At 33.6% G+C, this 22892-nt stretch overlaps 1 protein-coding gene across 2 annotated transcripts in view; it reads right to left on the bottom strand.

Annotated features, from left to right (window-relative positions):
* LOC125648792 (C-Maf-inducing protein-like) overlaps positions 1–22892 on the bottom strand; it is a 61756-nt gene that overhangs the window by 7627 nt on the left and 31237 nt on the right. For both annotated transcript variants that reach the window (XR_008800314.1, XM_056155700.1), the window contains exons 4-13: positions 22661–22732; positions 22455–22544; positions 18169–18276; positions 17872–17952; positions 16045–16148; positions 12265–12366; positions 11206–11292; positions 10664–10729; positions 10046–10072; positions 43–199 (exon numbers count right to left, since the gene is read on the bottom strand). Coding sequence is in view for 1 of the 2 variants with exons in the window: in XM_056155700.1 (XP_056011675.1) it covers positions 43–199; positions 10046–10072; positions 10664–10729; positions 11206–11292; positions 12265–12366; positions 16045–16148; positions 17872–17952; positions 18169–18276; positions 22455–22544; positions 22661–22732 (894 nt within the window). In the remaining variant the exon portion in view is untranslated. The remainder of the gene's footprint in view (positions 1–42; positions 200–10045; positions 10073–10663; positions 10730–11205; positions 11293–12264; positions 12367–16044; positions 16149–17871; positions 17953–18168; positions 18277–22454; positions 22545–22660; positions 22733–22892) is intronic.

The raw sequence follows: 22892 nt of genomic DNA, 5'->3' as shown, positions 1-22892 counted from the left end.
TATTAGCAAATTTTGAGTTAAATTACAATACATTTATTTTACCATGATCCCCCAAAGTTCCCCCTCGTCATCACAGCCTATTGTCCCTGGGGTATACAGGTGGAACCATCCCTCCTTCCCCTCACGGATCCCAAGGATTGTTTGGTGAACATCACACTTTTCATCCGAGGCAATGTTTTTTAGCACACTCTTCATTTTGCTGAAAAAGATTTGTTTCCATTTCAATTTGAAATCTCCAACAAAACATACAGTGGGTGAGTATCAATAAAAGACAATACAAACATCTAAATTCATGTGAAAGCAGAAACACATCAGCACAGAAATTGTGTGAAATAACAGACATACCCTGATCTACCATGTATGATAATATACAATTATGGACTGTTTAACAGGGAGACATCACAAATTATCAGGTCGTAGTAGGGTTATCACCCGAGGGCACCTATGTGCCTAAGGGTGATAACCCTACTCAGACCTGATAATTTGTGATGTCTCCCTGCTAAACAGTCCATAATAGTTTTATCATCCTGAAGAATATGAACGTTAAAAAAAAACCTATCACACATTTATTGACTTGTACATGTACCATGTATCTTTTTTAATCAAAACGTCAACAAATTCGTAATAACTTTCTCTGCAGAAAATTCTGATAAATTTTCAATAGTTTTCGAGGGGTTAAATCAATGTTACCCTCAGCTACATACATTATTTTGTTTTACACTCAATGTCATACATTTATTAGATACATATCTAATAAATGTAGGTCATTATATAATATATAATTATGTTATAAATGAAAGCAAAACATTGAGGCTTGAGAAAGAGAAAGCTTTCAATTGTGACATCACAGTAGAATGACGCAAAATCATGACATCAAACAAACATTTCGTAACGTATTTCAAAACAAAATTGTAAACATCAAGTGAAATGCAAAATTGCATTAGAATGGAATTTTTTTTCTCTCAATTGTTATTTGTGACTGTTAATGTTGACGCTGAAGTTAATGATTAAACGATCATGCATATTTTCAATTATTTCTAATAGAACTTTCTAGCTTGTGCCACTAGAAGTTATCTTCCAAAGGGAGACAACACAGTTGCCAGGAATTGTCTCCCTTCACGTGACCAGACGTCGACCAATGAAATTGACTGTATCATTCTAAAGGATAATAATCTGAAAAGATTTTGTGAAGGGAAGTCTTAGATACGATATCCAGGATCTGGCTGGAAGAAAATCTTTTGACATAAATGACTGTAGATGGATTGCAAAAATTCCTACTTCTCATCCACAGTGATCAGCACAGTAAGTGCATGTGCTTGGAGAGGGTCCGCTTTAGTGTCCAAATGGACTTGAGTCAGACTTGAAAGCAATTATTTTTACTCCAAGCTCTAGAAAGTGCCACTGACCATTGAACATAAAAGGAAACGAGCGGCCTGGGGCATCACATAAAAAATCAAAGACTGACATTGTGATTTTTACAGATAAAAGTCACTACTAGAAAAAGATAAGACTAAGTTTGGACATTGTCAGGAAAGAGTGCTGAAGTTCTTGCCTACTGTGAAATAAGCAAGTCAGGTTTGATGCTGGCTCATTGTTTCTGTGGATGTAAATCTGCCATAAATATTGTGAAATTCAAATACTGTGACAAACGATCTGTAGTAACAATACAATGCAACAACCCACACAGTAGTGTCCACTCATGACAGAGAATCTCGTGGCCATCATAGAATGCCCCCTACCTCTGACACTGGACTTCCAATCAAAAACGTGTGGTAGGTCATGAAAAATAGTGTGGAGAAAAATCACTCTGCAGGTAACATTATGGACTAGAAAGCTAGTCATGAATGTCTGCATCAAAGTTACGTAGGAAAATCTTGTAAACTGCTTTGCAGATATCGTTTAACGCAAGTCAAAATTAGCTTCCTTCCAATAAAAAAACGCCATCAATTCAAAATGAAATTTGGCAGTGCTCGAGCTGGGCTTCGCCATTTTCGCCAATGGCGAATTTTTTTCATAAATGGCGAAAAAAAATTGAAAGTGGCGAAAATCCCTTTTTGCAATAAATTGTATTTTAAATCCTTAATTTGTCAGTGACGCATTATCGCCTGCTTGTTTATGCAGTCCAACTTTGTTTATTCAGTCAACGCGTGCGACCGGAAATCTCGCGTCGCTCCAGTGCACACAGAGCTGGTTACAGCCTCAGGTAATTTATGGCTGCAAAAAAGTCGGTGATTATGTAATAAAGTACATCGGACAGCTGTTTACCCTGCTGTGGTCTATTGTTTAACATTTAAAGTCTTATTCATTATCGTGTTATCATCTCCACATTAATGTCAATTCTTAACCAGAGAACGAACCGGTAATTAAATTGGCCGTATTATTGTGTATAATGTATATATGAATACATCAATTATTTGTTTTTGCGGCCAAACTCGTTGATTACAAGATTTTGATTTTGATGTGTTTGATTTTAGTTCGAATATTTTATAAACAATTATGCGGTCGGTCACCATTAATATGGACATAGCAATTTCTTTGAAGTTCGGTGCGCAACAGTATAAAAATGCTAATCTCATAAGACTATGCACCCCATTTTATTTTGACACTAAACTTGTAGCTTCTGACCCTAGTCAGTCTAAAATTAAAAAAAATAACTATGTTTGGCTTTACAGTCAACCCCACCTGCTCAAACATCTGATTCTGTCCAAATTGCAAAATCTTCCATACAAAAACGGAAATTTAATAGGGGATGGTTGAGATACGACTTTAAATTGGGCTTGATGTTTTGTGACATCTGTATTTCGGGCAATGTACACAATGTTTTCACTGAGGGTTGTAGCATCATGAAGTTTATATTTATATGATTTATTATCTGAATTTTGATTTCCATAATAAAATTTATCAAACAAATCAACTTCTTATTATTTCAGAAAGAAGTGTTTAGGTATGGTAGCTGAATATGATTAAGTAATGTAACTGATTCAAAATGCTAAAATAAGTGTAATGAATAAAATAATATATAATATGATGGAAATAATTGTAAAGCATGTGATTATTTGTGCCGCGCCGCTCCCCGAAAAAGTGGCGAAAGGGAATTCTGGTCCAGTGGGAGCACTGAAATTTGGATATTTTTTTTTGCCCACTACTACACAATACGGCTCCTTATGAAGGCAGAATCATTGATAGGGACATCCTCACTATACAAATATAATCATCTAAATAAAGTAGGAATTTTTGATAAATTTCACTCACATGGTTCCAGATATATACAGTAAAACTCTGATATAGCGAATTTCTGCAGACACTCTATAAAAATTCGCTATAAGCGTAATTCGCTATACGTTTATAGTGAATTCATAATTCAACTAGTTCTAATTGTAACGGGGACCGTTACATATGTTCCCCAAACCTCCCCCAATTAAAAAATGATGTTTTTGTGAATCTATAGCAAAAAATCATTTTATTTTAGCCTTTAATTACATGTAGTACGTTTAATATGGTCATTTCAGTACCCAAAAATGAAAGAAAGCGTTGCACGCGCATACACGCGCACGCGTGTATGATTCCCAATTTTTGTTGATGTCGTTCAACAGGCATGTGTATCATATACCCACAGTGTGAATTTCATAACGTTTCCATCAAATATAAGGAAGTTATAGCGATTTTAAAATCGTCCAATCAGAATTCAGCACACGTGCATGCACGTGCTGAGCAGTAATTCTAACCACAGCAATTTGTAAGGAGTACCAAGACACATCTAAACCATTAATATCAATAGAATTTGATGAAAAACAAAAACGTTATCGTCCTTTAAAAATTGAACATTTAAAAAACGTTGCACGCGCATGTACGTTGGCATTTTTTTGTTACACCAATATATAAATACTCATATTGTCTACGTATGCTGTGAATATCATCTCATTCGCTTCATAAATAAGATAGTTACAAACGTTTTAGTATTATCCAATCAAAATGAAGCGCACGTGCATGCGCGTGCAAATTGGTAATTTTGACCATGCAAATCAGTTAAGGGTCTCAATATCTACCTATGATATGAATTTCAAGCCATTTCAATGAACAACAAAAAAGTTAGACTGATTCCAAAGTTAGCGTACAAATTTTGTAATGCGCGTGCACGCGCATGCGTGCGCGTGCTGACAAAATAACTATTATTTTTCATATGTACAAATGATATACTATCATCCTATTTAGGTTTTATATCGCTTCCTTTAATATTCTGATTTTCCATTTTTTGTACCAAAATTGCAATGCACGTGCGCACGCGTGCATGCACGTGCAGACAAAATGACTATCACTATGCACATCTACAAACGCTATACTATCATCCTGGAAAGTTTCATATCGATCCCTTCTGTAGTTTCTGAGAACACTACCGGACAAAAAAGTACCGGAGAAAAAGAATAATAATAATAACTAGATGCGATCTCGTTGCGAGCAACGAGTGGGTCTTCCGTCCAATTTTAGATGTGATGAGATAAGAATTTGACTGAGATTTTCATTCATGAATAATGATACAAATATATTGTCTAGACGTACAATTTAACTTCGGTAATGTTTTACAAATATTGATCATTTAAGTGCTATAAATTAAAGACTCTCTATCGCTCTCGGCAACTAATTGAAGGGGTCAGCCTTTTTTTCGACAAAAAAGTTAATAATGTTATATTTACTGCGATACAAATTCGACTGATCAGGCGAGTCATGTCGCCCGGAGGCCTATTTTCTTATATATCATTGTAGATATATCTCGCAAAACTGAACAAATTTTGTTCTACATGTCCTATCAAAATTTTCTTGAGAAAAAAGTTATTGATTGCGACATTTATCAGATTGTTAAGGCGAGTCATAAAGCCCGTGGGCCTTTTTCTTGATATCGTTTGAAAGATCTTGCGAAACTGAACAACTTTTGTTCTACATGTGTTATCAAAAGTTTCTCCAGAAAAAAGTTATTGATTGTGACACTAATCAAACTGTTCAGGCAAGCCATAAGGCCCGTTCGCCTTTTTCATGATGTTGTTCGAAAGATCTTGCAAAACTGAACAACTTTTGTTCTAGATGTCTTATTAAAAGTTTCTTGACCAAAATGTTATAGATTGCAACAATAACCCAACTGTTCAGGTGAGCCATGAGACCTGCAGGCCTATTTATTAGCATCGTTAGTTAACGCTTGCGAAACTGAACAACTTTTGTTCTACATGTCTTGTCAAAAGTTTTTCGAGAAAAAAGTTATTAATGTTATTAATTGTGGTACAAATTCGACTGTTCAGGCGAGCCATGACACCCTGAGGCCTATTTTTTTTATATCATTAGATAGATCTTGCAAAACTGAACAACTTTTGTTCTACATGTCTTATCAAAAGTTTCGTGAGAAAAAAGTTAATCATTGTAACAGAAATTCAATGGTTCAGGCGAGCCATGAGGCCTATGGGCCGATTTCTTGATATGACACGAAAGACCTCAATAAACTGTACAACTTTTGTTATATATGTCTAAGCAAAATATTTACGAGTAAAAAGTTCTGATTTAAAACGTGGAGAAAAATGGGACACTTTTTAAAACTCCATTTTCAACCCCTACCGAGCTTCCATACTAGGCACTTCCGGAAATTTTTAAAACCGATGTGCACAACTACAACATGTCGTCTAACATCACTGAAAATTTCAGCACTCTAGCTTTTATCGTTTTTGAGATGTTGTCTGGACAAAATGGTCATCTGAAAATCGATAAAAGGGGGATAACTTCCAACCAGAAGTGAATTTTCAAAAATCCAAAAAAAGATATAAACTTCAGATAGCAATGCATCAACCCTGAAAATTTGAAGTAAATCGATCAAGCCATCTCTGAGAAATCCTCTGCACAAAATCGGTAAGGAAAAAAAAAAAGAATAAAAATAATAATAATAAGAAGAAGAAAAGTGAAAAATCAACAATAGAATAATAGAAGGTTCTTCCGCTGAAGACGGAAGACCCTAATAATAAGAAACAGAGTAAAAACAATATGTTCCCAAACTTTGTTTGGGGAACATAAATATAACGAATTCGTTATAAAACTTATTTGTTCTTCATATATGTATATCAGTTATAATAGAAAGCAGTTTGCATTGTCTCTAAGAGAAATTAAGCCTATATATTTTCAAGAAGGAATATTTTTATAAGAGATATGTATACACTGATTTATATATGATAATTTATCTTGATGGATAATTTAATCACACAAGCACATGTTAAAAAAAAATGTCAACAAAATTATGTGTAATACATACAAACAGTCTATCAGAGTTCTTGAAAAGTGTCGGTAATGTCGGATTATCCGATAAAAGTAGTAAATGTCCGACACAAGTTACTTCATTGTCGGTCCTGAAGGCCGATATAAGATCGGGATCGAAGTCCGTATTTACCGGGAAAAAATGGCAGCCATGTGGCCCATACATTTTCACATTCTCTCACCAGAGGGCGCGTTACACAAGCTTCACATACACCTCTGTCAACGCTTGGAATCACATGACAATATAATCACATGATATAAACAATCATTCTCGGTTTCCTATCCCTTTAAAAGTTCAGGAAACAGGTGATACATCAGGCTCTTTTCATAGCCAACTGACACTTTAATACGTGCATATTTACCATTTAGCTGTTTGTCTCTTATTTTACAAGTTTATCATATTTTTACAGCCTTTCTTACTTTTGATTCCATGTTTACATTTAAATCTCCACCACGTGTATATCCTACATTCATACGCATATTACGAAGTAGTTCCAAATTTATGATCAGAAAACGGCGATTTTAAACAATTTACAGTAATCATCAATTTGATTGCACCAAAAACATATCATAATATGACTAAATATTTAGTCCAAAACATAAATGTTGGATCAAAGAAACTTTTACAAGATTTCTGTAAAAAGCCGTTGACAAAGGTATAGTGCGAGGAGCGCACGGAACTCTGGGTAGAGAATGACATTTTCAAACCGATGCTAAATCTGGCAACACAGTGAAATGTAATCATGAGGAATCTGTTGTGAGGAACTACGAGGAGAAGAGAAACAGATTGTTTCAATCCGCCTGGCAATCTGGGAGACAATGGCTTTTGTTTGCAGCAGTTTTACCTACTGCTTGGTGACACAATTTGCTCAAAGTCGAAACTGATGAAAGACCAGCTACACCCGGGCAAAAGTGAGAGAAAAAATAGTTACAACGATTGCAGAGGAAGATGAGAAAGAAGTTGAGAGGAATGTACAGGATACAGAGAAAAATGGAGGATGAGAGAGAAGTGGAGGGTGTAAGAGAAATAGAGCAAGAGAGTGACTCAGATAGTGAAAGTGAGGAAGATTCATTCCGAGTGTAGGGAAGATGAGAAATGGTATGGAAAGATCATTTATGAAATTATAGATGAGATGGAGATTGAATACAGTTACACATGTAGTTGATTTTAAATAAAATTCATAAAAACCTCAAAAGCGATGCATTTTTTTCTGGACTGACAACATTTTGTTTGGGCTGACACTATTTCTAACAGTGTCAGACCAAATGTCTGACACTTCAAAAGAAATTTCAAGAACTCTGGTCTATGTCTTTTTAGAATACTGGTCAATCGTTGATCGTGTCATGTTTTTTTCCTTGTTTTTTCTTTCTTTCCTTTTTGTTAATAAATTTCTCAATAAACATATATGTAAGTATTGTTTTGTGTTAACATCCTCGTTTGAAAATATACAACAGAAATTTCGTAATAAGTGTGGATCCTTTATGTCAAGCATTATGTCAAGATTGTTAAAAATCACGAGGTTGAAAGGGAAAAATCGTTATGAAAGGTGATTTTTACGTTCATTTTTAATTCAAGGGGAATAGAAATTTACTTCGTTATATCCGTAAATTTGCTATATCCGTGTTCGTTATAGACGCAGATTTTTATATAGAACACATAGAGAATTTGCCGGGGAAATCGATTTCACTTTGCTATAGCCGTAATTTCGCTATATCCGTGTTCGCTATATTCGAGTTTTACTGTATGTCCCTTGAGAATACAAAATATTCAATTTTTTTGGTTTCCAATGATAAAGTGAGCAAGTCTAGCAACCACGTACACGTACATGTATATCGATTTTGGCATCTGAATTCATTTTGCACAACATTGTAGCATATCTTTTTTCTTCCGTAGTTATGAAGATTTTGGAAATGTTGATAGGGACCAATGACACTGACTTTGAATTGACAGATCTCACATTTGTTTTATCTGAATTATAAACCCTTGAGAAAGCACCCCCCCCTCCCCAGAAAACAAATTTAAAGAAATAAATAACAAGATGTGTTTGTAAAACACTGATGTCACCATATGGCAGTAAAGTAATTATAACTAGCACACTAAAACTGATGTCTCCCTTCCATTTTCCATACTGTTTTTAAAAAAGAATTTTTAGGGGATCACCTTTAAAGTGGAAACAGTCAAGGTCAAAGGTAATCAAAAATAGAATGTGACACACTGCCTTATCATAGTATATTCAAATATCCAATATTAAAGGCCTATGTCAAAAGACAAAAAGTTATGATCCAGACAAAAAAATGCCAAAAAATTCTATTATTTAACCTTTACATAAAAGATTAAGGTAAAAGGTCATCACAAATGATACGCGACACACTGTCTTATCATGGTTTACTCACATACTGAATATATCAAAGGCCTATGTCAAACGACAAAAAAAGTTATGGCCCGGACAAACTTTGTATGAGGAGCGGTGGAAGAAGAAACAGAAGTGGAAGAAGAATTTACACTAAAAACAATATGTACGCCTTCTGAGAAGGGAAAACCAAACAATATGTACCCCTTCTGAGAAGGGAAAACAAAACAATATGTACCCCTTCTGAGAAGGGAAAACAAAACAATATGTACCCCTTCTGAGAAGGGAAAATATAAAACAATATGGCCCTCTTCTGGGAAGGGGAGACATAATACCCAAAGAAAGGCCTTGTTACAAGGAATACACATATGAAATATGAAAGCCCTATCGCTAACCATTCAAAAGTTATAGCTAAGGTTAAAGTTTTTCAATCCCAGGTCAAGGTCATGAGGCCAAAAATTTTGATACTAAAAGAGAGGTCTTATGAAAAGGTATACATTGTGATATATGAAAGTTGCATCACCATCAATTCAAAAGATATGGCCGGTTTAAAGTTTTCGCTGATAAACACACAAGACAGACAAACCAAAAACTATCAGCCCCCAGATTTCTTATTACGGGGCCATAAAGAAGAAGTAAAAACAGCTGAATGTTAGGTTTCTGAATAATAATAATTTAGTTAAGCCATGAATGAGGTTAAGGTAGAAATATAATTTCAGTAAATTTTGTATAAAAAAACAGAAGTGTTTGTATGAATTTGTTGTTAAATTAGTGATATATATATATAAAAAAAAAAATTAGCTATGAATTTACTTTGTACATCTGTCATAAACACACATTTTTCCTTCAACTGGGCAAAATCACTTTTTCTAACTTCTGTAAGTTTTAGCCATATGTGTCAACCAAATCAAATCTTAATGTTACAAATACATTAAAAAAAATTGGAAAACACATGCAGCCCACAATTTTTTTTTTCAAAAATAACTGAAAAGTTGACAATTTTCAAGAAAAGTGTTATAAATCATCAACTTTGTGATGTCATATTCCAAATCAGGTAAAAATAAATCTCAACATTTTCAAATTTGATATCACAAAATTTCAAAGAAATCATAGAATATAAATACATGAATATTTCAACCTAAGGGCCAGAAATGGCTCTTATCGCACCAAGTCCTTTGAAAATGTTGTTAAGGGCAACTATATGTAGTAATTGCATTGGGATTTGACCAAAATTTAAGGATGAAAAGAAATTTTTAAAATTCTGCATTGCACTCATTTTTTTAGTCTGACCTTATTTTTCCAGTATTTTGCTTGAGAGTCCTTTGCATCTCTGATGCTCTATTGTATTTTTTAATATCAAACTGCATTAAAGGAGATCAAATACTAAAAATGTTTCAAATAATACTTACGATGTGAATAACTCATTTGCAAGAGCACTGCAATAGAAATATATTATAACTGATAATAGCATTTCAATACAACACACATCATAAAATATTGAATGTTGCTACAGTGATAACCATATTAGAGACCATATCTGCCTATAACTCTACACAAATTTTATCCCCCAATGGTTGTCCCATTGAAGATAATAACATTAATTGTATGAAAATGTGTGCAATTGCAAGATCCTCGAGTATTTATGCATTTATGATGCCACACATTATATCGTTATACTTGAATACTCGGATTTCATGCCAAAAAGTGCATTTCTGTATTTTTTTTTTTTTTTTTTTTACCATTTATTCATATTTTAACAATCCCAGCTGAATTTTCATTTTGTTGTTTGGATACAGCCACATCTAAATCATTACACAAACAGCATAAATTTACTCATTTTACATAAATTTACTCATTTTACATAAATTTACTCATTTTAAGGATACAATATTGAAATGAGGTCAACAGTGTTAAGATTCTCAAAGCCAATACATATCTGACAACGAAAACTTGATTCAAGGCAAAATTGCATATTTACTGCCCCCACTTCTTTCTATTCATCAAAGTACAAAATGTTTCAAACTTACTCGTTAGGAAATGGAATTGGTTGTAGAAGACTTCCTAACACTAGCCGCCAGTCTGAGAATGTGGACCTGCATTTAATATAGAAAAACAATATAACTGATAGTGAAAACCATAGCATACAATTAAGTTCTACTTTCAGAAGAACATGTCAATTTACCAACATTCATAGACAAGACAGACTTTGACAGTGATCTGATCTTACATGGTGTTAGACAGACTTTGACAGTGATCTGATCTTACATGGTGTTAGACAGACTTTGACAGTGATCTGATCTTACATGGTGTTAGACAGACTTTGACAGTGATCTGATCTTACATGGTGTTAGACAGACTTTGACAGTGATCTGATCTTACATGGTGTTAGACAGACTTTGACAGTGATCTGATCTTACATGGTGTTAGACAGACTTTGACAGTGATCTGATCTTACATGGTGTTAGACAGACTTTGACAGTGATCTGATCTTACATGGTGTTAGACAGACTTTGACAGTGATCTGATCTTACATGGTGTTAGACAGACTTTGACAGTGATCTGATCTTACATGGTGTTCAGCATTCCTATATAGCAGCAGAGTTTGTTTTCCCATTCCTGTATATCCAACTCCACGGCGGTGTTATCCAGCATGGCACTACAAAGAGAGAAATTCAAAATAGTGAATAGCATATGTACACACAGGATACATATACTGGGGATTCTTGAAAACTTGAACTCCAAGGGACCATACAAAAACATCGAGAGATGAAGAGTTCTCGAATTTAGAATTCCACACTTTGATCAACTGGTTTCATGTTTTACAGTAAACAGGCATAAAACTGAGGCTGGTACTGTTTAAATTGATAATTTTGTTTTACACAAAACAGACATAAAACTGAGGCTGGTTTAAATTGATGATTTTGTTTTACACTAAACAGACATAAAACTGAGACTGGTAGTGTTTAAATTGATAAGTTTGTTTTACACTAAACAGACATAAAACTGAGGCTGGTAGTGTTTAAATTGATAAGTTTGTTTTACACTAAACAGACATAAAACTGAGGCTGGTTTAAATTGATAATTTTGTTTTCCCCCAAGATAAATCCAAAATATGAATAAAGAAACTATTTTTGTGTTGATTCATTCTTTATTTGTTGCAGCAAATACATATATATCTCAAAATTGGTGTCACTTAATTTTCATAATTATCATCTAACTTTTAGTAGACTCTTTGATAATCAGGATCTGAAGATCACTTCAAGAGATCGAGAACTTCAGAAGATCAAAGACCTAGCTATTGAAAATCACCTATCTTCAAATGAGGAAAACTAAGACTTCATTACCTTCTTGACCTACAAGCAACATCTGGAACACCTACACACATCCAAGAAATAATATACCACATGCAATACATTGAAGTGATAATTAATTGTATCAGATTTACTGCTCCTTAATAGGAAAAATTCTTATTCCAAGCAAACTGTGCAACTTTTATGAATTCTATTTGTCCTTTTAACTGACAATTTTTCAACAGCCTATCACTATTGATAAAGTTTGGAGAAATTGGTCACGAGACTATGATTAACACCCAATTAATTAACACACACCTACTAACAGATGTTCTTACTTTTTCTTTTCCTCAAAACAGGAATAAATGGCAGCTAAACACACAGCCACCAGGTTAGGGAGAACTCGAGGGTGTGGACAGGCACTGGCAGGACTGTGCATGCTGCAGAGAGAAACCATATCAATTCTAAAATAATGCACTAAAATCTAAAACATATGAGCTGCAAACTACCCAATCTGCAAATACAATTCAAGTAAATCAATAAATGGATTGAATATGTCAACGATTGAAGCCAAAGTTTGAAAAGCAGAATGACAAAGAAATAAACGAAACTGTAAAAAATCAAAACACTTGTAAAGTTTGATAATTATTTGTAATCACTCATGATAAATAAATTGTTCTTTATATAAACAGAGAAAAATTCAGTGACTATCTTTCTGGAAAATCATGCATGATGGGACAGTTTTCTTCCTGCTGTTAATAATATACAAAGGAAAATCTTACATAAATATTTCAATTACATCACTGTCTAGACCAACTGTGATAATTTCAATACAGGCTGATTCCTTGCACACAATTTTCCATAACAGGTGAGACGTTCTAGACGCAAACAATCACAAAAATATTTCATTTGAAGGATGAATTCTTCGTTAAAATGATATACCCAAAATAATCAGAACAGCTTGATAAAATTAATTTGTATAACTAAGTAAATTCTAGTTTTTTCAATGTTATGAATTACTGAATCTAGTGATTAAGAACACCTCTTGCCATGGCCATTCCTACCCTACTATTTTAACACCTTTACCATGATCAGCAAAAATGGCTGCTAAATGCAAGGAAGAAATATGATTCTAGATGAAAAACGGTGATTGCATCAAATGAGTGACTGCTTGAAGAAGTTAAAATTATGTAAGGTTTATCATCCTGAGGAATTTATATGATCACATACGATATGTATCTGCTTAATGGAGGTGACCAATTCAGCAAATTTGACGGTACATCCATTCTGTAACAGGTGGTTGAATCCTTCAAAGTTTATAGCAAGGATGTAACAGTCCATTGTTTGATTGGTCTGTTTCAAAAGATTTACTTTCTTACAAAATTTTCCTTGCAAAAGAAAGGCAGACCTGTGACAGAACTGTCATGCCACAACTGGAGATTTGAAAATTTTCAGCTGGAGTTTTGGTCTGATAACTGGAGATTTTTTATCGACATTTTTTTTACCGTTTTTGTGTGTTCATTGGCTAATGAAATCATGCTACTAGTATTTTTTTTTGTGTTACAAGGGTCTGAGTTCATAATCATCAGATCCTTTTTGTGTTGAGAACATTGATAATTCCTTTTTTGTGTTAAGAACATTGATAATTCTTAAGTCAATACCTTAAAAACCACAATTATAAGAAAAAAACTTGTTATATTTATATATTTATTACAGAGATTATCAGATAACAAGTTATATCAATTATCACTTTTCAGAAAAGTTGACCAACATATTAGATCTAGGCCTACTAACAAATTTAAGCTCACTTGAGATTTCAGCACTGGTGAGCTAAATAATATAAAGAACATGTTCTCACATAAAAGAACTGCATTGAATATCTGAAAACGTGTTTTTTCTCTCAGTGAAACGTGTAGTGAACAAATATATGTTACAAGACTTGGCCACATACTATTTATACATGCATGTGTAAATAAATATTGAGAAAATTCGAACTGTGCACACCCATCGTTGTCTTGCCGTATCCATCTTTGAATATACAGTTCAGTTAGAGATAATCCATTCTAATACAATTGTGTCATTCTGTCCACACATATTACGAACATCTTCAGTGCCCACTTTCTTTTCCCACCTGCTCCTTACCAAGTTTTCAACAGCATCAAAGATCGTCCGACTTCAACTGTCGGTATCACTTCCTAATCACCAGAGCGTGTGCCAAAAAACAATCTTTTTAATCATCCACTAATTGTTTATTATCACTAATTGCTGTGTAATCATAAATAAACTCCTCAAATGGCTTCAGTAATTACTGTACCCTCGTTAATTGACGTTTACCTGTGCAGTCACTGTGACAGAAAAATAGACGACTTTCGATTGTCTCGGGGTTTTTCCTTATCAATATCGAAAAATGGCGCTCAGAAAAGTTTTGTCGTTGAAAATTTGAAATGACGGAAGATTTTACATTTTAACGGAAGGAACGGAAGGGGGGCTCAAATTCGGGAGATTTTGTCTTCCGACGGAAGAATCACAGGTCTGGAAAGGTAACTTCAAATATAACATCGTGTGGGGATCTGGGTTAGGCCAATTCAACTTAGTTGATAGATTATCATCCCCGCCCGCCCCTCAAAAATTGACCCGCCCCGAATTTTTTTATTTTGCGAAACTTGGATTTCCGGAAAATTTTCTTGTCAAAATTCGGTATTTACACTTCTTGTTTACATTTCCGGTATAGCAAAGTGAAAAGCCACCTGAAGAAAATAGATAAGGTTTTCTTAAGTTCTTATGGGTGTAAACACGGGCTTGTCACGAAATTTTGTCTTATCTATTTTTACACAAGGGAGGAATCCGGAATCCCAAAAATTGCTGACTCAAATTTTCATTTGTCTCCTTTTTATATTTCAAGGACGTTAAATCTTACAATTCCGGTCTCGATTGATCGAGGAAAGATCATAGTTTGTAAAAATACCTAATATCTGTTTGCACTGGCATTAAATATGAAGAAGCAATGCATTTTCTATTGTTTTCGAATCATAGAACTTTTCCTCAATCACCCAAAATAGAAAACACGTTCTTATTGGTCAATTCAATTGTACACCAAACCCGAGCTCAAAGGCCTCTCTATCACCTGAGTATCATATCCCATACACAGACCATGTATTTAGTTTTTTCTCACACGTTTTATAGCAGAGAAATTTTTTAAAGATTATTCCTTAATAAATAAAAAAATCCCTGTGCCTGCAACACCGGCGATCAAACATATAACCCGATAGTACAGCATAAGAGCGAATTGAATTGACCAATGAAGACGCATCTTCTATTTTGGATGATTGAGGAAAAGTTCCTGTGGTTCAAAAACGACAGAAAATGCATTGCTTCTTCATATTTATTGCCGATGCAAACAGGTATTAGGTATTTTTACAAACCATTATCTTTCCTCAATCGATTGAGACAGGGCTTGTTAGATTTAACGTCCTTGAAATATAAAAAGGAGACAAATGAAAATTTGAAGTAGCGATTTTTGGGATTCTGGATTCCTCCCTTGTGTAAATATAGAATAGAGAGAGTCAATTCGTGACGAGCCCCTGTGGCGTAAATGAAAGAAAGGGATTAATGTTCTTCATATCTTGAAGAAGTTTGGTATCTTTCTGTGGTTGAAATAAAAGCTTAACCTGGAATTCATCTGTGAAATAAGCATATAGATCGATATCCATCTGGCATTAAATGATGCACTTATGTTGACAAAAACTTGTTTGTCAATAATATTTTCCTCAGAAAATAAAAATAAAAAAAATAAAATCCTCCCACCTGCCCCATAATTTTTGGTGACTCTGGATGATAATCTACTAATTAAGTTGAATTGGCCTTACAATAGGTCCTCAATACCCCTTGCTTGTTGTAAGAGGCGACTAAATAGGGTGGTACTTCGGATGAGACCGCAAAAACCGAGGCCCCGTGTCACAGCAGGTGTGGCACAATAAAGATCCCTCCCTGCTCAATGGCCATAAGCGCCGAGCATCGGCCTAAATTTTGTAGCCCTTCACCAGCAATGGTGACATCTCCATATGAGTGAAAGATTCTCAAGAGAGACATTAAACAATATACAATCAAATACAACAAACCTTCTAACAAAATTTTGAACCACGTCATAACCACCATTTTGACAGTTTAAAGCCTGGATATATTCCTGGACAAATCCACGCTTCCTTGGGTATCTTCCAAAGTTCTGAAAATAAAACAAAAATGTTTGTGAAATATGATGTCCCTCAGCATGGTCATAATTTGAAAAAAGCAAATTCAACTTCGGTGAATGACCTTCACCTTTAACAGACAATTGGCTTTTACCATGACCTGCCGGTTTACCAGGTAAAGTATAATTAAAGTATAATAATAATAACCTTGCACAGTTCAAAAGTTATGACCAAGGTAACAGTGATTTTTTTTGTTTTTCAAACTACCACCCCTCCTTTTGAATTGGGAAAAAATAGCGACATTTTCCTCAAATTGGGAAAAATCATTCATACTAGTAAATTAAAATGATAAAGATGCATAAAATAATCAAATAAAAATTTTTTTGTTTGAGGTTTATTTCAGATCTGATTTAAAATCATAAAAGAAATAATTATTTAACATTAAATATGTATTGGAAGTCACACCTTGTATATATATTATTTACTTTTTCAATTTCTAAGAAATGCTTACTGTCTAATTTCATAAAGAAAATAATAAATTATTAATTCACCAGCATTTGTACCCATAATCTTGTAAATATTATATTAATAATCAAGTTTCCAGAATGTCTCTCCTGTTTGTATTTTCCGGATTTTAGTAAAACCCTATACTGTTGGCCACTTCCTGTTATTAGCCTGACCCTACATATAAATATGACTTATTGTGTATCTGAAAACTACATACTTTGCTGCATATCTGCTTATATGGATGCCTCTATTGTTTTACATATTTTTGACAAAATCTTTTGCACGTGCAGTGGTTTGGAGAATAAAACTGAAGAGAAAAATGTATTTACTCTGCCAGCAATATACGGTAACCTTTTTATTTAAATGGCCTAATTTCCCTAGATTTGAAATTGGGAAAAACATATTTATATAATTGGGAAAAAACAGCTAATTTTTGTAAGGGGAAACAGCCGAATATCGGTGGCATTTTGGCCCAAAAAAAATCACTGGGTAAAATTTGCAGACAAAGGACAGACTTAACACAATCCTACCAAATCAAGGGATAAAAATATACAGGTACACTTTAATAATAAAAAAAATCTAATAATTGCAATTACTGGTAGTCACAATCACTAAAAAAGAAAATCAATGAAACACTAAGGTTTCAGGCTGGGAAGATATTTTGACATGGTTCTACACCTTGTCATCTGTGAAAAATTTGAATAAAATCTAAATGTTGACAATATGCAAAAATGTATGTACTAATACCCGCCATAATATAAAAGTTATAGCTTGAAAGATACCCCCCCCCCCCTTCTCTCTCTCCAAACTATCTGCAAAAAGGACTGTTGATTAAATACATAATACCTACGTAAGTGTGTGTATCAGAGTAAATGTATTGTCAGAGGTCACAGGAAAAAACTACAAAAGGCCATAACCTTCTCAAAATTGAATGAATCAATCTGATAATACCCTGGGTGAATAAGTTTATATACTATACATCTCCATGAATATGGATAAATGAACTATCTTCAAAAAAATCTCTGGACAAAAATGCATCTATAGATGGATGGACAAATGGAGGGAAACTAACTAATATACCCCCCCCCCTCTTCATTTGTGGGGGCGAGTGTATCGCAATAAGACAATCAAGACAAACTGAGGCAAGGTGGACAGGCTGGAAAGGTTTGACAGGTACAGAAAACAAAACTACACCTAGATTATTGATTCCTGTGTCTTCTGCCTACACTTAACAACAGACTTATTGCTTACAGTGTTATGCTTTAGAATTCTCTGTACCACAGGGGTGAACAATTCTATCACTATGCTGGAACGAGGACTGTTTTTACAATGCTGAAAATAGAAAGATAATCATGTTAAGAGGTATTTTCCTGTGTAACCCAGGCAAAGCTATTCCTTGTTATAAGTATTGACTAAATGTCTCATAAGATGACTTTCATTTCTCAAGAGCTTAAATTTCAAGAAAATGTAACAAAAAACACAAGAGTAATTTAATAAGTGTCTTTCATTCTGTACACAACAATTCTTAATGGAGACAACTTCACCGACCTTGCTGAAAAATTCACAAATCTCTTGAGTGGGATGATTGTTTTCTAGAAGAGGTGCCAAAGCCACAATTATGTTTTCATGGGCCACTCTTGTTATGAAATCTGCATTCTGTTTAAAATATAAAAAAAATTATACAAATAAAAAAGTTAAAAGCAGAAGAAATCAAACACAAGTGATCTGAATTCATGGTAACACTTGAATAAAAAACATGATTTGATCAAGTGTCAATATGAAAAATTATTTCTATGAAAACAGACTGATCATAACTTATCTTGTATTATATTACAAATTACTTTTCTACAATACACATGTTATATTTCTTTGAGAATAAATAATTTTGTTGTTTGTCTGTTGTTGGTATACCCCCCCCCCCCCCCCTCCCTTAAGAAAACCCACTGCTTACACTGCACACAGTGAGCCAATGACTGACAGGATTCATTAGGTGATCTGCAGTATCTTTGCCAAGCAAATACACAAATTTTGTTTGAAAGAATGTTAAACACTTCAGTGTTTTTAAGTTTCACTTGTTTAGATAAGCACAGCATCTTCCAAGTTACACATTCCTTCTAATATACTATGGCTTCACAAGAAAATTGCACTTTCATGTACATGCAATTTAAAAGCAATTAAAGTGAAGAAAACTTATGGTGCAGCAATTTTTTGTCATAAAGACTTTCAACCTGTCCCTAATTCAAACATTGTAAGCAATTCAACCCTGTCTCTTCATCTTAGATTTATCTTCCATCAGAAATAACATCTCACAGTCGTGTTCTATACCCCGAAACTTCCACCTTCACATAATGCAAAACCATCACAATTCTGTAGTTTGCCAGGTACATCCAGAAACTTTCTGTTTAATGATCATGAATGCTTAATCATAATAATACTCTACTGTATTTACATACGATATGTACTGGTTAGCCATGAATTCCCCCCATCCTTCTACGAAAACAGCATTAGATATCATGGGCTCGGCAGCTAAAGCTCTGCACGATACCCTTGAGCTCACAAAATGGTATGTACACCAAAATTTAACCTATATATAAATCAGAAAAAATTCAAGTCATCTCTCAAGTGTAATTGGATACCAAATGCACCCAGAATCTTGTACAAATGGAATTTTAACAATTCACTTCCAGTGACCTTGACCTCTCATACTTTACCATGAAAATCAATAGGATCTAGATCTTTATAGCACCATAGAAATATTGATATTGTTAAAGAATCTTTTATACGAAGAGAAACAAAATATCTTCGATAATGACCATAATCTTTTTAATTACGCTTCTCTTGTTTGTCGAAGATTTAAATTCATCAAATTAAGGCAAAAATTATTTCACAATATTCTGTTACTTTACTTCAGTTTTGACGATTTTCAGAAAATAAAATTCCAGGTATACACTCTCTAAATTCTACAAATTGTAGTAAACATGGTAAAGATTTATCAATTATTTTAATAAAAAAAAAAATCAATAAAACTTCCTGGTTTAGGATGGATGGAGCCTTGTCGTGATTCAGACAAATCAGAAAATATTAACCGTTATGGGCATGAATTTTCCTTACTATTAAAACAGGTCACAGTGCCACGACTCTTTCTTGCTTTGAACACTTTAAAAAAGTTAGAACTATGAACACTAATATGGGGTCTAGGGATCTTCACTTACATGGAACTATACTTCTGGTGGAATAAATAGTGTAGATAAATAACAGTTTATTCCCTCTACGGAAAAAATTTAAAAGTAACAATGAAGAAAAAAATCACATCAAAAGATTTACAAAATTATCGTCATTTGATATATCTTAATTGGAAAACAAATCCACAGAATATAGAACAAAGGCCCATGCATCACAATGCTCACCTGAGTCACCTAGGCTCTGCTGTTGTTCAGTTGTTGTGATTTTTAAAAGAAGATTTTCTATTCCCATAAAAATTTTGACCCCAATATTGTAATAATGATATAAGCTCACAAGGTGTATAAAAAAAAAAAACAAAACAAAAAAACAAAAAAAACCCAACATGGTATGAAATATAAGGTCTTGCCATAAGGAATCTATATACGGAATATGAAACAGTTCAGGAGATAATGTATAGGTTAGGAACTATAAAGTGTAAGAGTTGATGACAATGACACTACCGATTTTGATCGTGATGTGGACACATGATTTCTGCCTCAGCCACAATAAAAGTTGTTTACATACTCTGACAGTTTAAAGTATTGATGACTTGATGTTTCAATAGCCGGAGGAATTTGAATATTTAGACAAATTAAGAGATGCAGATAAGGTATCTATTGTAGTCTCATAGCAATGATCATTGACCGATGTACTGAATATTTAAAGATTCATTGTTTCACTAGGTGAATTTATATGTTAGTAAAAATTCAGAGTAAAAGAAAAGCATGCTTGCAAATTGAAAATTTCTTTTTAATGATCATCAAGTCAATAACTGAAATATCACCACTGCTGATAACATGTCAAAATGTTCCCATATTTTCAACACCTCTCAACATGGCTTATAATTCCGTATGTTAGAGCACATCTTCAATACTATACCATTTCCCATATTTTCAACACCTCTAAGCACGGCTTATAATTCCGCATGTCCGAGTGCATCTTCAATCTCTATACTATACACATGTAATATTCATGTTGTATCAGCTAATCCTATATAATCCTTTAGGAACCTGAGAAATACAATATCAATCGAGCCAGAGGGCAAAGTGCCAGCGACTTTTGTTTTTAATATATAATCATTTAAAACATCGACACTAGCTACGACAGCTTACGAAACGATACCCGGTTCGTTATCTGTCATCACAGCTGAATTACAAGACCTAGTCTAAAGTAATTAGAGATACATGTAGTTTGCAGTCCATGTGACCTTTAGTTAATGTTGTAAACTTTCTTTTTTGAAATTTCCTTCTTTATAAGCTGTCTTGCTGTTATGCCCTCTGGACCCAAAATTGGAATGAACTTATCTTTTATATATATATATATATAATATTGCAATAATCTCTGAATTGGGTAGATATCCTATGTTCTGCTCTATAATCCAAAGTATTTTACTATATTGGTATAGACTTAGAGAATTGCCCAGAATCATCCCTGTTATACAGTGCTTATACAGAGAATATCAATCTGAATTCATATAATATAAATTGTTGGTACAAAAACATTAGTTATTTTAAGGAAAAAATGGGCATTTTGGTACCCAATTGTAACAATCTCAAATTCTCATTTTTCAAAAAACAAATGAAGAATCAGGTACGGAAACAATTTTTCTTTTACTGGTCAAAACGACGTGAAGAGGGTCAGAAATCAGGAAAACTCACAACATATTTTTCGTATAAAGAAAACTTTACTATGGAAAGTTATATATTTTTAGAATCCCTAGAATTAAGAAAAACTCTATGTAGATTTCGAATTAGTGCACATGACCTTCGAATTGAAAGAGGAAGATAAGAATTTACAAAAACCAATTCTGGCCAGAAGATTTCTTTGGAAAGAAACAAAAGAATTTGTGAATTATGTAACCTTAATTGTGTAGAAGATGAATTTCATTTCCTTACTGATTGTCCATTCTATGTTGAAGAGAGAAATATGTTTTTTAATGGTATATACAAGCTCAACAAAAATTTTATCTATCTAACAAATAAGGACAAATTTACTTGGTTGATGATTAATGAAGACAAACCAGTGATTGTCAAATTTAGTGAATATTTAGTGCAAACTTTCAGAAAAAGAAGTGATGCTTTAAAACTGTAAAAATCATTATAGTTTATTATTCATATGTTGGTATAATACTGATAATGTTCATTTACTTGTGTATACACATGATTAGCAATTCATATATGTATGTACTTGTTTCCCCAACATGCTGCATCCACATGCAGTCTATGTAACCTGTAGTTAATGTTGTAAACTTTCTTTCTTTTTTGAATTTCCTTCTTTATAAACTGTCTTACTGTTATGCCCTCTGGGCCCAAAATTGGAATAAACTTATCTTATCTATATATCCAAAATGGTTTTTAAAAAAAAAAAAAAAAAAGCACAGTGTCCGGTATAAGATTTTAAAATGTAACGCCTGAGGATTATAAAATGAAAGTGCTTGCGTTAAAATTTTAACTTTGTGTACTGTTTATTCTATTTCTTTTAATATATATATATTTATATATACACACATCCATACATACACACACACACACACACAAAGATACATGATAACATCCAATTCTAAAAAACACTGGAATAGCCTTTCCCAGGAGAAAAGAGAAATACAGCAATACCTGTTGTAGGAGATCCGACACCAGGTCCAGTGGAAATTGATACACACTGGCATCCTGAATGTTAGTGGTCAAGGATACATCAATCATATTCTGGAAAGATCAATAAACAAGGTTAAAGAAGGGTTAACAAGCAATCTCTTAATGCTAATGCAGCCTCTCTATCACTTCTATGAATGTCACACCATGCAGAAATCATTGTTTCTTACTTTGATTTCCTTGACAAGGACTTCTGGTCTTCTGGCATTTTTCAGTAATTTCTCACATTTGTACATGTGTTTCTGAAAGAGAAGGGAAAGAAATATTAAACACTTGTCTCATACTACATATATGCATAATTTTGCTTTTAATAATATTGCACTTACAAATTATTATGATGCTATCATTTTAAGATTTGCTTTGATGGTGTGAAACTATGAAAAGTATAACTTTTTAGGCGTC

The sequence above is a fragment of the Ostrea edulis genome, chromosome 1 (assembly GCF_947568905.1).
Source record: "Ostrea edulis chromosome 1, xbOstEdul1.1, whole genome shotgun sequence".
In the NCBI taxonomy this organism is placed as follows: Eukaryota; Metazoa; Mollusca; class Bivalvia; order Ostreida; family Ostreidae; genus Ostrea; species Ostrea edulis.
This window is presented reverse-complemented; position numbering and strand designations above follow the sequence as displayed.